The sequence below is a fragment of the Brachionichthys hirsutus genome, unplaced genomic scaffold, assembly GCF_040956055.1.
Source record: "Brachionichthys hirsutus isolate HB-005 unplaced genomic scaffold, CSIRO-AGI_Bhir_v1 contig_797, whole genome shotgun sequence".
Taxonomy (NCBI): Eukaryota; Metazoa; Chordata; class Actinopteri; order Lophiiformes; family Brachionichthyidae; genus Brachionichthys; species Brachionichthys hirsutus.
Window position 1 is genome coordinate 470178 of NW_027180329.1, and position 15138 is coordinate 485315.

Below are 15138 nucleotides of genomic sequence, written 5' to 3' on the forward strand. Positions count from 1 at the left end.
GAGCAGCGCCTGAGACAGGTGATCATTAATCAACACAGTGATGCTGTCATTTTAAACGCTTTCAGCATCATACAGGCCCTGGTGTGTTTCAACTACATTTTCTTCATGTGATGATTTGGCCGACTGGACTTGTTATGTAGGTGTAACTGTCCCATGAGAAGAGGCCGATCCCCTGGGGAGCCAACGGTGGCGTGGAGATCAAGGGCCAGGCTCCTCTGAGCTTCCAGTCTGAATAGTCCCGTTCAGCTCGAGCCCTGGGACAGCACTTTAGAGGAGGGGGGAGGGATATATCCTCACACCAGGAACTGGAAAAGATCCATCTGCAGGAGCCCTGGAACTCAGTTTTGAAATAATATGTGAGTTATTGTCTATATTTGTTCTTTTTAAAAAAAAAAAAAAACTAAGAGACTATTTATGAGGGCAGTGAGAAATATATATATATATAATTATGTTTATCAAATGCGCTCTGATTTGTGTGATTACGTCCTCTTTTATGCAAAGTGGACCGTGGGTACAGATTTATATGAGGGTAATTTAATAATCTAATATGTTTAGCAAAAGCTAGCAGTTGGCTCACATCAGATAGATTTAGAAAGCTGGCATCTAAAATAACATAAAATGACATTTTAATCAGTATTGTGTTTATCTACAGCCAGGAAATGTAGTTTTATGTTTCTGTCATTTGTGCATCTCTAAAAAAGTTACGTTTTACTATGAAGCAGCCTACTGTACACAACTATGTTGATGTGTTGTATTGCTCTATTACAGGCATGTGTAGCACCTGACTCCAAAAACGTAAACATGCCAGCCGGTAAAGACATTCTGGTGTTTGCAGCAGCATTTGCCATCTTTGGACTGATCCGGTGTGAAACGCTGCCAAGTACGTTTGATAAAAATTAATGTTCCTTTAATGTAGAGGAAAAATCCCAGGAGCTGTTAATAAATCATGATAGACAATGCAACATATATCATATTTAGTGCCTCATTATCTGTTTTTGCACTGTTGTTTGCACCGGTCGATCATCGCTCCAGCTCTCTGAGACTTCAGACTAGATGGCAGATTCAATAGACAGCAGGCGATTCCACAGATGCTTCTAATCTTTTTTTTTTTTGCCAAAATTCAAATCGGTCCATAAGCTTGATAAAATGAATTGAGTTCTGTTTGTGCGTAGCAATATAAGTTCTGTAATCAGCAGCATCTATGAATGACTTTAGAGACACCACGGTCAATGCGGTCTCATTCAAACTGTAGCACAAGTCCTACAGTGTTTAGAATCCAGTAGCCAATTCCACTGATGAGAGACAATAAACAGCCTGTAGATGTTAGTGGATTTCAAAGATGACCTCATTAAAGGTTGGCATTACTGATTAAAGTGAGTAATACAAAACCTTAGTCAGTAATATCAGTGCTGGAATAAGGTTTTACCCCTTTAGAGCCAAACGTATCATATTTGATGCACTTGGCCTTTCAGGATTTTGAGACCTTTACTTCAGAAGTTTGATATTTCTCCCCCACGAAAAAGCTGATAGATACAAGCCAACACATGCATCTGCATTTTCCAAGGGAAAAAAAATCTTGATTTAGCAAAATGTATATAAATTAGAGCATTTATATAAAATGTATGTTGTTGGTTTTTGCGAGACGGTTCCATTACCTTTCAAAAAATTAGAGTGTTCTGCCGATTACTTCATGGTTCAGGCTTTAAAGGGTTTTAAAGTCATTTTGCCCCCCCGGATGAAGAACTTGTTGTGAACTAACCGGCTAAGTTCTGTGTTTCTGAGGTTTTGACCTGCTGGAGGAGTTTCGCGTACCTGAGTCGAGAGGCGTGAGGACAGTGGTCGGCTCTCAACCTGAAGCGGTGGCCTACCGTGTCAACCCCTCGATTCTTCTCCAGAGGAGCATGAGGTACCACACTGCACCCTCAGAACCCGCGTCATAGAACATGAGGATAGAACATGATAAAAAAAAATAAAAAAAATGCCCTGAAAATCTTGTTTTTGATGGTTTCCATATGTTTTATTCTCTCCTGGCTGCAGGGACATATTTCTGTTTTTAAATATAATTTGATACATATGACATCACTGTTGGTGTAGTTATGGAGTGAGAGGAATCAACCAGTGATGCACGGGTGGAAACAGACCGAAAACATTCAACTACCAACACATTTTTTTTGGAATAAGATATTATTGCTGTTGATTTCACCAGAGAATAACGACAGCATCAGAATTCAGTCGGATTCCGTATAAACCTTTAATTTCACAATGCATTGCTTTCTGTCACTGGGAACAATCGTCTCCCGCTAAAATGAATGTTAACTGTCCATGTGCTCAAGTGTTTGTTCAGTGTTGCTCATGGTTGCTACTCTAAGAAAAGCAATCGGAGCGTCTGCGATGGTGCAACAATGAAATCACCTCGAAACACTTGGAGGGAAAGTTTGCCGTTTCCACTTTCAAATTATTCTCACTGGCAACTAAAAAGCAGACTGAAAAGCAGTTTAGCATCATCAGCCCCACCCAACAATGAAGTTCATGCCTAAAGTCAGACAAGAAATTAAATCAGTGGCGGTCTGCAATAAATATTATTGGGGGGGTTATCCAGAGTTTTCATTATGACGATCCTATTTCGTAGTAATAAGGACTTTAACAATGTGAGTGCAAGCTCTGTGCACAATGACATCTCACCACTGTTAGATGGATTACATTAGCATGCTCACATGCTAAATTAGTACTATATTGCATTTTAGCATGTAGCATGTTTACGCGGTACTCCTCATGGAGCTGTCAGCATGACTGTAGACTTTCTGTGGTTTTTCTTTTCAGTCTCATTCCCTTATAATAAAGGCATTGCTTTGCACTTCAATTTATGCATGGTAATTGTTTGGATTTTTTAAATCTCTGTCTCTGCCTATTAATTGTGTTCAACCATTTTGTTCCTATAACAAAGTGACGTGTATCCAGATGGACTTCCTTCTGACTACTCCATCGTTGCAACTTTTAAGTTAACGAAGGACACGGCCAAGACGTCATGGGACCTGTGGCAGGTTAGCGACCCCGAGGGACGAGAGCAGGTCGGCCTGCGTTTCCAGGGTGACACGCGTTCCATAGACTTCTTCTACACTGGCTCCCACGTGAGCCACATGCTGAAGACCTTTCATGGTGTGGAGAAGTTGTTTGATGGCGAGTGGCACAAATTGGCTCTGAGCGTGAGAGGCAGCCGGGTGAAACTGCTGGTAGACTGTGAGGAGGTTAGCGTGGAGCCCATTGATGAGCCGAGGCCGATCATGCGCCGAGGATACACCTCCATCGTTAAGCGGGCTGCAGGGGATCGCTCTGTGTCTGTACGTCAGTGGTTTGGATCTTCATGCATCAAACTTTGATTTGATATGCAACTTCAATCCCTCATATTATTCCTCATCTCTCTGCAGGTGGACCTCCAGCAGATGGAGATGTCATGTGACCCAGAGAAGGCATACACAGAGGGCTGCTGCGAGCTCTCCGGTGTGGTGAGTCAACTTCCTTTCAGCCAAGATTTCCTCCCTCTGCTGGAGAACTGTGGAGTTTTATCTCACCTCTCTGTCAATGGCAGTGTGGAGGGTATGCGGAGATCGGTCTAACCGCTGGAAGAGCATTTTGCAAATGTATGCATGGACAACCTGGCATCCAGGGACCTCTTGGACCAAAGGTTAAAGTAGCTGTACAATGAAAAAAAGAAATCTATTGCCAATATAGCTTGCACTCTGTTTGAACTTTTTCTTAAATTTGCTTCAGGGCCACAGAGGTCTTCCAGGAGGAGGTGGAGAACCAGGGAGACAAGGGAAATTGGTAAATACATGTTCAATGCCTCGCTCAGAATTAAAAAGATTGAACTTAACATTATTCTAGAAGCCTTAATGTTCTGGTGTTTACGAGATATATTCTCACTGTTTGCAGCATTGCCTTTCTTTCGAAACACAAAAACAGAGTTAAACACATTTGCAGGTTATGCACTTTGTAAATTTTAATTCATAAGACAGCAATAAAGCTGTGGAAAATGGCACTGATGCTACAACTGAGACCCAACAGGATGGAAACAGATCTAGAAACAGAAGTTCTTATTTAAAACTCATGTCCTCTTTGCAATGGATTTAGGAGGAAGCCAAGATAAACACAATCTAATATGAAAGTGACAATAAATTTGTCCGTCAGTCTGAAATATCACTTAAAACACAATCCATGTTGGTGCAAAATCCAGGATTTAGATCAAGTTGGAAAAAGATCACAGGATTTATACTGGTTTTTGTCTTTCCCTTTGGAAGCAGCAGAGCCAAATGTAATGAATCCCACACATAGGAAAACCTGAGTTGAGCAACAACCATACCCTTGTCTGGTGTGCTGTGAGTTGCATTTATGTGCTGCTCTGTTGTGTAAAATATCTCCAATGTTTTGTTTGTTGCATGATTTAATTTGTGTGGCTACGGCTAATTATAATTCTCCATTTGAGCACACTATTCGAGTTAAAAAAAGGAATTTGGAACCAGATTCTGATGCAGCAGTGAATGAACAAGCGCATCCTTTTGGAAGCCGCTGATCTCTGCTTTGCTATGTTGGATCTGAGAGCTGGAAAACATGTGTGTGTAAAGCAGGATTATTATTTTATTTTTTTTATATCAAAGTGATGTCTTGAGATCTAACGTGCCCTCCGGACTTAAGGGAAAACCTCCACTGTTGCCTGAACACATGCACGCTCGCAGGCCCTACACGCTACACATGGATGTGCTGCGTTGCAGCTGTAGGTCCTCTGGGGTAAACATCTGTCTTGTGTAAATCATTAGAGTTTTTTAAACTCCTGCCAGCTTGTGAATCACAGAACCCCAACATGTTGATCTCCTCTCCTGCTGGCATCTGAGGAGGGCATTTCCTGGCACAGAACTGTCCATGTTGTGTAGTGGGTGGTCCTTTCCTCCTTTCCAGTGCTATACTGCCTTAAACATGCTGTAAAGTTTACGGTCATGCTTCCCGCCATACTGTCGGCCATCTCTGAGGTTAACCTACAGCCAGTTGACTGCTTAACAACAGTGGTACAGAAATGGAGCGCTCCGAGGCATCCAGGCCTGGTTTAATCTGTTTGTTGACTCAATTAAATGCAGCCCAATGGAAAACACTATCCTTGTAATACCAAAGGGTGGGCGTCGTCTTTGTGACTAACTTTTCCCAAATCCTGCTGAATATATTTCCCGCTGATGTGAATAATGTGACATTTTTAGCATGTTCAACTTAAATGGCCTCTCCTTATCACATGATTTTTACGGTTTATGTTGACAGTATTTTGTGTTTTGTATATTTTGACAGTCTCATTCTTTTCCTTCATGCTGTGGTAAAGCTGTTGCTAGGAGATGGTCATCTTAGACTGAGAGCAGGTGAAATCAGCTTGCTTCATGCGAGCAACGTGAAGTGGGAGAAAATGTAATGTCATTCTTGTTGACCTAAGAAAGAGATTAAGATGTTTTGCCTCTTTCTTATAAAAATCAGTGGAAACATTTTGACTGAAGCGGTTCGTATTCCTCTGGATTACTTCCTGCCCAGACACAATGACTTCTAGCACAGCAGTGCAATGGGTTAGGTTAGGATTAGGGTTAGGCCTCACAGCAAGAAGGTCCTGGGTTCAACTTCTCCTCGGACATTTCAGTGTGTAGGCTACTTTGCGTGTTATTTCCTCACCTGTGTTGGTTCCCTCCGGGTTCTACGGCTTCCTCCCACCACAAGAAACATGCAATATGGGTGAATTGGTGATTCTAAATTGCCCATAGGCACGAATATGAATGCCATTTGTTGTTTGTCTTTCATGTTTTCCTGTGATAAGATGGCGACTTTCCCAGGGTGTGGGAAAGTCTGTCCAATGTCAGCTGGGAAAGGCTCCAGCACTCCTTTGACCGTAAACAAGAAAACATGAATGAAACGGAGGTTATGTTCTCCAAGAATGGGTTTTAAGGAGGGATTTATAAACTGGCATAAGCATCAACATAACATTGGTGGTGGGGGCAACTCATTTAATGGTTTGCAGGCTGAAACATAGAAACACAGTCACCCCTGTGATTTAGTGCCATTTAGTTTTATTACTGGGGTTTGGCTGCTGTTGTCCTAGCGTGTCTCGTTGTGCTAAGCTAAGTTAACTTTTCCAAGCCTGTATTGATGCAATGCAAAGTTTGGGCTCGCGGACGTCATTAGAAACTTTCAGTCGGTGGAAGTAAAAACACCCACATTTTAGACTCCATTTAAAAAAAAATCCTTCTCCAACAAATAGCTTGAACGCAACACGTCTCGCGCGTTATTAAGACAAACTTGCCTTGCAGGGGATAAGGGGAAACACAGGGGACGATGGCAACTCTGGTGAACCAGGCCCAAAGGTAAGATCTGCCTTGTTATGCCCTGTCAGGGATCCAATGCAAACACACATTAATGACACCTAACACACACACACACACACCCTCAGGGTGAAGAAGGAATCAAAGGCGAGAAAGGAATGAGAGGACCCTGGGGACATTTGGTAATTTATCATACACTCGCTTATCCTTTTCTTTAACCCAATTGTTAAATCCTGATCGGAGCTGTCGTGTAAACAGGGAGACAGAGGTCCGGCGGGCCTCAAAGGACTGACGGGGGCTGCAGGCGTCAAGGTAAACTCTTCACCTGGGCTTTGGCTTTAGGTGGATCTCTTTAATAAAGGGCAGCCAGCCATTGAAGACTTTTCATCAGATTTAGGTGCAATTATTTTTTTTGTTCAAGTTTCATAGCTTTATAATCCAGTAGGGCTATTGCTGGTAATTTGACTGTAATTGTAGGGAGTTGGTGGGCCACCGGGAGACATTGGAGAGACTGGGAAACCAGGAGAACATGTAAGATGACCTTTCATACCCGGTGGTAAACCCATTAGGTAATTACTGCCTTACTGGGATTTTGTTCTCCTTGAAGGGTGCTAAAGGAGAAGGAGGATATCAAGGGATTCCAGGATATCAAGGAATTAAGGTAAACGTACTTCACCCTTTATCTATTGTCTTTTTATTCTACATATTGCAGCCTAAACCCCCCACACCTTCATTTATAGGGAGAACAAGGGTCCACTGGTGCTGAAGGCCGTGCTGGGCACAAAGGAAAGCAGGTGGGTTACTGTGGGATTCCCTGTTCCACACTGCGTAAGGATCGCCTTCCAAAGTGTGGAAAGACATTAAATCATTTTTAATGTGGCAAAACTATGGAATATGTTTTGGCTTATGTGCCATCTCCATAAACATTAGTTCCTGTGGCTGGAATGTGGCTCAGATCGGAGGGCCTGAACTACATCCACATTGCCTAGTGACTCATCGAAAAGGCCACCACAGTGAAAGTCTAATTTATTACTTTACTGCACATGGAGGATGAATTTTGGCTCCACCACATGCTGATTACTGAATGATGCCTGTCACATATAATGTTGATTCCTAACCCTTATTGCTTTAAATTATCATTCGCCAGGGAATTGTGGGAGATCCTGGCTTGAGGGGAGCTGCTGGAGAGAAGGGGAAACCTGTATGTATGAGAAATTAAGGAAGACAAAAACATTATGAACTGATTTTTAAAAGTGAGGGAAGTAAAAAAAAAATCATATATATATATATATATATATATATAAAATAATAATAATATGTTTCCTTTGAACATGTGACCACAAGGGGATCCCAGGATTGATGGGCAGAGCTGGCCCCGTCGGAGGAAAGGTGACTCCCTGCTGAAACGCCCAGCGTCCCACACCTGAGCCTTCACTTACACCGTGAGAATAATCTGGCTGTTTAATATTAATGTTAGCGTCCCCCCCCAGGGAATTATTGGTGATCCAGGATTACTAGGCAGGGATGGTGATCTGGGAATCGAGGTAATACTTTATACCTTAAGTTATTGTTTCATAATTAACTTTAGAAGCAGTACTCTTACATGATTTTTATTATGTCATCTATTCCTCACAGGCTTATCAAGGATCACAAGGTCTCCGTGGGAAGGTTGGACAAAGTGGGGTGGAGGTAATAGTTTTTTTTACGGCTTTGTTAATAAAGGTGAAGTTTTTTTTAATTGGCTGAGTATTTTATGGTGCTTTGTGTTTCTTACAGGGAGAGAAAGGCACCCTTGGGCCACCAGGGGAAATGGGCCCCCAAGGCAGGACTGTAAGTCTACCTTTTCCGATACTGTTCATATAAAAATATGTTTGTCATCTTTAAGGCGAACTCTAAAAAATAAAGCAGTACCTTAGGTTGGTTTAATAATTGCTTCATTCCTGAGGGCCCAAGCGGGTACAAAGGTTCTGCAGGGAAACCAGGAAGACCTGGATTTATTGGCCCACCTGGACCTACTGTAAGACCCCCAGTTGATTTTAACTTAACTCTTCAAGCACCATTTAATTTTCTCCAACTCATTAAATTATGTCAACTCTTTACAGGGACACATTGGCATACCTGGTAAACCTGGACCGAAGGTAAAGAAATATCCTCACAATTAAACAAGAGAAATGTGTATTTTACAATATGCATAATCCATAATAAACTATGACACCATAGTTAAGATATTTTTGTACATAGTGATCTGTCTGAACCCTAGACTAGAAAGCAGACAGTCTACACTCACCTGCAGAAAATAAAGAATAAATGATAAAGGAGAAAGATGTGCAACAATAGATTAGAAATTTGAATCAGAAAATTGAATGTCATATATAACCTGAATGAGTCCCATATGTAAAATTCCTCATATAAGGCGTTTAGCCTCTAAGTACTACCTATTTTACATTTGCCTTGTGCAGGGTGACACAGCAATCCAGGGAGATCGGGGAGCTAAAGGTGGACAGGTACTGCCCTGGAATATCTCATGTTCACTGCTCATCATCACATCTTCCTCATGTTATCTTCTTAATGTGACTTCATTCTTTATAGGGGCCCAAAGGACTTAAAGGCCCTAAAGGGAAGGTGAGCCATTCTGTTGTTAGAACTTCATGACTAAATATTGTTGAATGATATTAACAGTGATGCTATATTTATCTATAGGCCTTGTGGGTCTATGAGTGAAGTGAATTGAGAATTCCTTTGACTGAAGAAAAATGAAATAGAGGTTTTTCTTTCATATCTTTAACTGACATTTATGTTGCGTGCATTTCGTCACATCCACTAAGTAAAAGTATAATTTCATCTGTCTTCGTTAGATGGTTTGCGATAACACACATAAATGCAAACAGACTTGGCACAGACTTCCATGAGACTTGGTTTGGACAGAATAGACTAATTAATCCAGATCTAGGCTTGTTTGTCACTTTAACATTTCGAGATTGGGTGTTTTCAACTACTTTCCCCAAAAGCAGAATATTGTAATCTGTATCCGATGTTACGAATCTGCCCTGCAGCTTGGAGACAGGGGTCAGCAGGGTCTTCAGGGAGGACGGGGGCTGCGCGGTCCTGCAGGCCCACCTGGACGCTCAGGCCCTGTTGGAGTCGAAGGAGTTCGAGGTGAAGGAGGACCTGATGGTTTTCAAGGCCCCCCAGGGCCCCCAGTAAGTAAAACATAGCCCCTTAAATGGTGATGAAAATCACCATTTTCATTGTCTTCTATAACCGTTATGTAATCTATGAATGCTGGTGTTGAAGCAATAATAAATTGCAGTTAAACTGAATGTACTGCACCTGCTTGGCAACTACTTTGGTGTCAAGATCACATTGAATCTGTTTCACATTAGGCTGTATTGCATTGTCACTCATAGAAAGTGCTTCATTTCTAATCCACAAGGAATATCACTGATGTCACTGGTTCATTGTTTCATCTTGTCCTGTCTCTTATGTCCCATTTCACACAGTCAAATGATGTGTATTGTAATAATGTCTCACACAGGGCCCTACCCTCTCCCCTCAACATGTGATTGAGGTTTGTAAGAAAGTGATCCTGGAGCAGATGTCCACCTTTGCCAACTCAGTGAAGAGGACTTGTGCTGAAGTCTGTCCTCTCTATGGGGATGTGCCCATGGGTGCCCCAGGCCCCCCCGGACAGAAAGGACCCCCCGGACCGCCGGTGAAGATTTTTCATTGCTTGCATGAAAATTTAAGGGATTTAGAAATAATTGCTGCAGATTACACACGAGTGACTAAAACGCTGCAGATGCTCCATACGTTGTTCTTTTTATTCCTCTCTGCTCACGTAAAATGCAAACACATTGCAAGGGTCTGGGCTGGACACGGAGTGGTGAAGAATTTAGCAGCAAAGCTTGGAGTGAAAACGTCAAGATTTTCCACATCTCCGTGAGGACAAATATGGAGTCACAGGCTAGCCATTTGGCCTGTGTTGAATGGTTTTTGGAGAGTATCAAGGCTATCCTTGGATTGGAAAACCTTTTCCACATTATTATGCAGTATAGACCCGATTCATGTTCCACTACTTCTTTGATCACAGTGAGTCTCAGGCTGATAAATACTCTTTAAACCATGACTATGTAAATATATTCCACTATATGGTCAGCACGCCCCATGTTGTGGAGTTCAATGGCAAGCGAAGCATAAAGTTCCAGCACCGTACAATGTTTTCCCAACAGTGTTGAATGACAAGCCAGATAATTATTCTCAGTTTTTGTGCAGACAGATGATCAGGAGTGACTGGAACCTTGTTTATCAAGGAATCACGTGTAATATTTAGACCTGCACTGAAAACATCAACCATTATAAATGCATTTCCCTATTGATGATGTGGTCAGGGTGACCCCGGAAACAATGGTGATGATGGAGAGGTGGGCCCACCAGGATTCTACGGAGAAGCCGGAGAACTGGGCCGCAAAGGAGAAACAGGTGTGAGAAACAAGCTCTATCTATCGATCTGTCTGTCTGTCTGTCTGTCTGTCTGTCTGTCCGTCCGTACCGGAAGTGTTGAAAAAAGTATTCAGCATGTTCATTCAATTCATTTGGACAACATGTTGTAAACACATCACTGGCATAAATGTACAGTATGATGTGTACTGATATGTATGACTTGTGGCCTTTTATCAACACAGACTTGAGGATCTTATATTTCTATTTAATGTCAGGCAGGCGATGCTGGCCTAGTTTAACCTCTGACATATTTAATATGCAGCTACTTGTGTTTTATGAGTGACGTCTTGCCTGCAAATGTAGTGATGACAAAAGTGCGACACAATATGTCCCTATAAATGTTGTGGAGCAGAGGAATAAAGGACGGAGAGACAAAACGTCTTCAACCAAACTGAAGCAAGTCCAGTTGATTTTTTGTTTTTGCTCTTTGGGTTTAAAGGAGTGTTACATGGAACTGCCGAATCAAAGAGTGTTATAAGACTGGTAGAAGATAACATACATATATATATATTACTGGTTCTACTTTATGGTTGGAGGCCTGAAAATGATGTCACACCCATGCACTCCTGCCAAGACAATGAAATTCAAAAGTATTTACAAGGTGCTTTTCAACATTTACTGACCAGTGATCTCAGTCACACATATGGTCTTTAATCAACAAGAGCAGTGTGTGTGCGCTCTGGTTTTGTAACTCCTGGGGGGATAGCGTTTTGACTTTTCCGTTGTCGTTCCTTCTGAGACACAAGTGTGTGTGTTGTACGTGTGTGTTGCACGTGTGTGTCTGGCTCACAGGTGACAGAGGCGAGCAAGGCGATACCGGTGCCATGGGTCATGGTCTACCTGGCTACACTGGAGACCAAGGGCCAAAGGGTGAATTCGTTTTTTAACTTTTATATTGACTAAAATAATTGATGCGCACATCTGGGCATGTGCATCATTTCCTAAACTATAATTAGCGGCGCATGAAAGAGTTGACCTATTCATTGAAACTCTTTTCAGGTCAGCGTGGACGTCCTGGTAAAGCCTCCAATGGCCAGCCGGGGAAGCAGGGTGAGAGGGGACATGCTGGTCGGCCTGGACTCAGGGGCCACGCGGGTCTCAGAGGGCCTCCAGGTGTTTGCAGCACCTCTGGCTGTGCTCAGCTGAACTCCACCAGTGGGACTCCTCAGTCAGGACCACAGAAAGTCGCCAATAAAAGAAAATGAAAATTTCAAGAGAATATTGGGTTTAAAGGATGGAAAACGTGATAGATTGTGTTTGTTCAAATATATTGACATGTAAATATAAATCTCAACTAAGAAACTGGAAGACGTTACCAGAGACACCATCACCCGTGCGATTTAAAGGAAAGGGTTAACAGACTATATTTGAATATTTAAAGTCATTTTCAAAGTTGGTTGTCTAACACTTATTCTTTATAATGATAATAAAATATGTTGATATTTGTTGAGGTTCTAACATGAAAGTGTCATTTAGGCTCTTGATCACGACTCGTGGTCAGGTCAAGTGACTGTCATTGAATTTCAGAATTTTCAATATGATTGATGAAAAAAATTGATAACACACGTAAATGCAAATTACCTATAATAGTGCATTGGCTTGTTTATATTTCACAATAATTTAATTCTGACAAAAATATTTTTTTATTTATTTAGTGTGTTTCAATTACAAAAGATAGATATTTTTTCATTATTTTTTTTTTCTTTAGGCCCTTATATATGGGGCGTCAACATTTACTGCTTTGGCACCCACAGTAGAAAAATAATAAATGAATAAAATATACATACACTGGACAAAAGATGGGAACCTGCAAACAGACACACATGTGCACACACACTAAAGAGTGTGTAAGCCAGAGAGTTTATATGTTTATATGGTTGTAGACAAATAAACAGGTGAGCCAAATCACACTGATGACCTCCACCAATCAGGGAGGGGCCTGCTCAGGTGGCCGTCACACCGTATAGTGTTCAAATTCTTTCTTACAAGTTCATATAATGGAAATTTAATCCAAAAGGCAGTCGGAACAGCCAGAATGGCTGTAAACAGCAGCTATTTTGCCTCAAAGAACCTGTAACCTTCTAAGAAGCCTATAGAGCTTACTGTACAGTATCGTTTCAAAAAGACATTTTTGAAGGCTGGACTCGAGGATGAACTTTCATCAGGGGTGATAGAGCGGTCACTGTCTCCGAACTTAACATCACAATCTATAAAGTTGTTGATGTTTCCTCAGCTTTAAGGATATAATATTCACGACAACAGAAACTGGTTATGACACGGCTAGAATTACCTGCTTTTAAATCCTACCTATAAGTTCCTGAAAAGAAAAGAAAAAGCACCTCAATGGACGACGGAAACTGAATGAAGTAAAGGACCTGCAACCGGGACTTGCTCTCATCCAGCTGTTGTTGTAGCAATGGGAACAAACAGTAAGACGAACCACAATGTTTCCGCAGCGAGGGCTCAGCGGAGGCCGCTGTCATGACGTTGCTCCACGGCAACACCGCGCTGAGTCGCTTCCTGGCTGGTGCCACTTTCCAACTGGGTCAATTGGAGGGCATGAGACATGAGCTCTATCGCTATTCGAGGAGGGCCTTTTGGGCATTTGCCTGTTTCCTGATCGATGCATATATGGAAAAGAGCAATCCTGCAGCCCAGAAGAATCCCCCCCAGAGGGAGTAGAGAAACAATGATTTCTTCACAGCTCATGTGTAATGGAGAAACCCTTCCACACCTCTGCATGCGTCTGACCTCAGTGTCTTTCCTAGCTCATGGTTGTTTGTGCCATAAACTGCTGAATGTCATCCTCCACTTCCCACTGTACGCCATGCTGCCCTGGATGCTGTGGTCATCTCTGGAAGCCATTAGTAATGCATGATTATACTCTGAATTTTCTCTGTGGGCTCAACCATTTGCTCACTATTTATGTCAATGGTAAACGATCATCAGATTGTGACCAGTGGTGGATTAAAACGACCCGGCACAATTGAGCTTCAGAGTGTTGGCAAAGAATTTGTTTAGTCAAAGTTTATGCGAGCCCCAGGCATTTATTTAAAAAGCTGAAGAGTGAATGCCAGATGCTGTAAATGCTCGTTGATGTGAGTGAAAATCCAAATGTGGTACTGTGATTAGTTGAAGTGAAAGAGAGCAGAGCACTTATGCAGATTGACCCAACTGTAGATTTCATTCAGTTTGGTTAAACGGATGCAGAATGGCTGCATATTTCTAGTTTCATTTATGGCAATCAGTACAAAGTGTCCTGTAGGTTAGAGGCAGTTGCCAAACACAAATTGAGTATTTTCCTGCCTGATCCACCCGGATGTGATGAGTGTCAACAGGACGCCTCTGTTCTCGGTGTCAAGTGCAAGATATGTCTCCCTGTATTTTATAGTATTGGATCATTATTGCAGACGCATTGACATGTCAGGAGGAGCATAAAGTCTGTATTTGATTTACAATGCAAGCTTTTATTAGATGCTCATACGGCATGTATTGAAATACATGCACTGGAGTTAGATTTTCAATATTTCCCTCTAAAATGTGGTGGAATATTAAAAGAAGCCGATTTTATTGATTGGAATTTCTTATCCAAGCATGTGGCAGCAAAATAATTGTATTGGATAATATTAGATAGGGGCAGCATGGTGGTACAATTGGTGGCGCTGTTGCCTCACAGCAAGAAGGTTCTGGGTTTGATTCCTCCAGGGGCCTTTCTGTGTGGAGTATATGTTCTCCCCATGTCTGTGTGGGTTCTCTCTGGGTTCTCCAGGTCCCTCCCACCTCCAAAAACATGCAATTTAGGTGAACTGACCACTCTATATTGCACATGGGCATGTCATTGACTTTCAGGGTGTACCACACCTTGAGACTCCAGCATAACCCAGATTGCTCAAATAAGCGCCTGAAGGCAAGGTGATTTCTGATCGTCTCGTCTTCGAGAAGATAAAGGAATATTAGAATTTTGTTTTTTTGTAACTTTAAACTCTTAATGTTGTCATTAATCCCATTCAAAACAGAGAACGCACCGCTCGCACATCGTCTTCATATTCTCCATATTTTAATTTTGAGCTAAATAACGTAGTGCAGGACAGACTTCAGGGACATTTCACACATCCATGCACAGTACACAATACACTTCATACGATCGGCATGCTTTACTTATAGCAGAGTCAATTTTCCATTCCCGATGACTTCCAGCTGTTTGTGCAGCGACAACAAACCCGCATCAGTAGCTTCTCACACCTTGTTCACTGCTGCCTGCTAGAACATGACCTGCTGTCTGTTTGAATGACGAAGA

At 42.0% G+C, this 15138-nt stretch overlaps 1 protein-coding gene across 1 annotated transcript; it reads left to right on the forward strand.

Moving 5' to 3' along the window:
- The first annotated feature begins 801 nt into the window (after positions 1-801).
- Positions 802-12123, forward strand: LOC137912922 (collagen alpha-1(IX) chain-like). The gene is made up of 26 exons (XM_068757051.1): positions 802-880; positions 1783-1906; positions 2945-3338; positions 3426-3503; positions 3587-3682; positions 3769-3822; positions 6330-6383; positions 6470-6523; positions 6600-6653; positions 6819-6872; positions 6949-7002; positions 7082-7135; positions 7489-7542; positions 7686-7730; positions 7832-7885; positions 7977-8030; positions 8118-8171; positions 8287-8358; positions 8444-8479; positions 8801-8845; positions 8931-8963; positions 9395-9541; positions 9877-10053; positions 10730-10820; positions 11634-11711; positions 11841-12123. The coding sequence occupies exons 1-26, from the start codon at positions 802-804 to the stop codon at positions 12044-12046; spliced, it is 2295 nt and encodes a 764-aa protein (XP_068613152.1). The 3' UTR covers positions 12047-12123.
- The last annotated feature ends 3015 nt before the right edge of the window (positions 12124-15138 follow it).

Excerpts from the sequence above, each read along its gene's own strand:
- LOC137912922 (XM_068757051.1), top strand. The coding sequence starts at position 802 with ATGCCAGCCGGTAAAGACATTCTGGTGTTTGCAGCAGCATTTGCCATC. Across the intron at positions 7,731-7,831 it reads CTGGCCCCGTCGGAGGAAAG|GGAATTATTGGTGATCCAGG; the intron begins GTGACTCCCTGC and ends GTCCCCCCCCAG. Across the intron at positions 8,359-8,443 it reads TTGGCCCACCTGGACCTACT|GGACACATTGGCATACCTGG; the intron begins GTAAGACCCCCA and ends AACTCTTTACAG.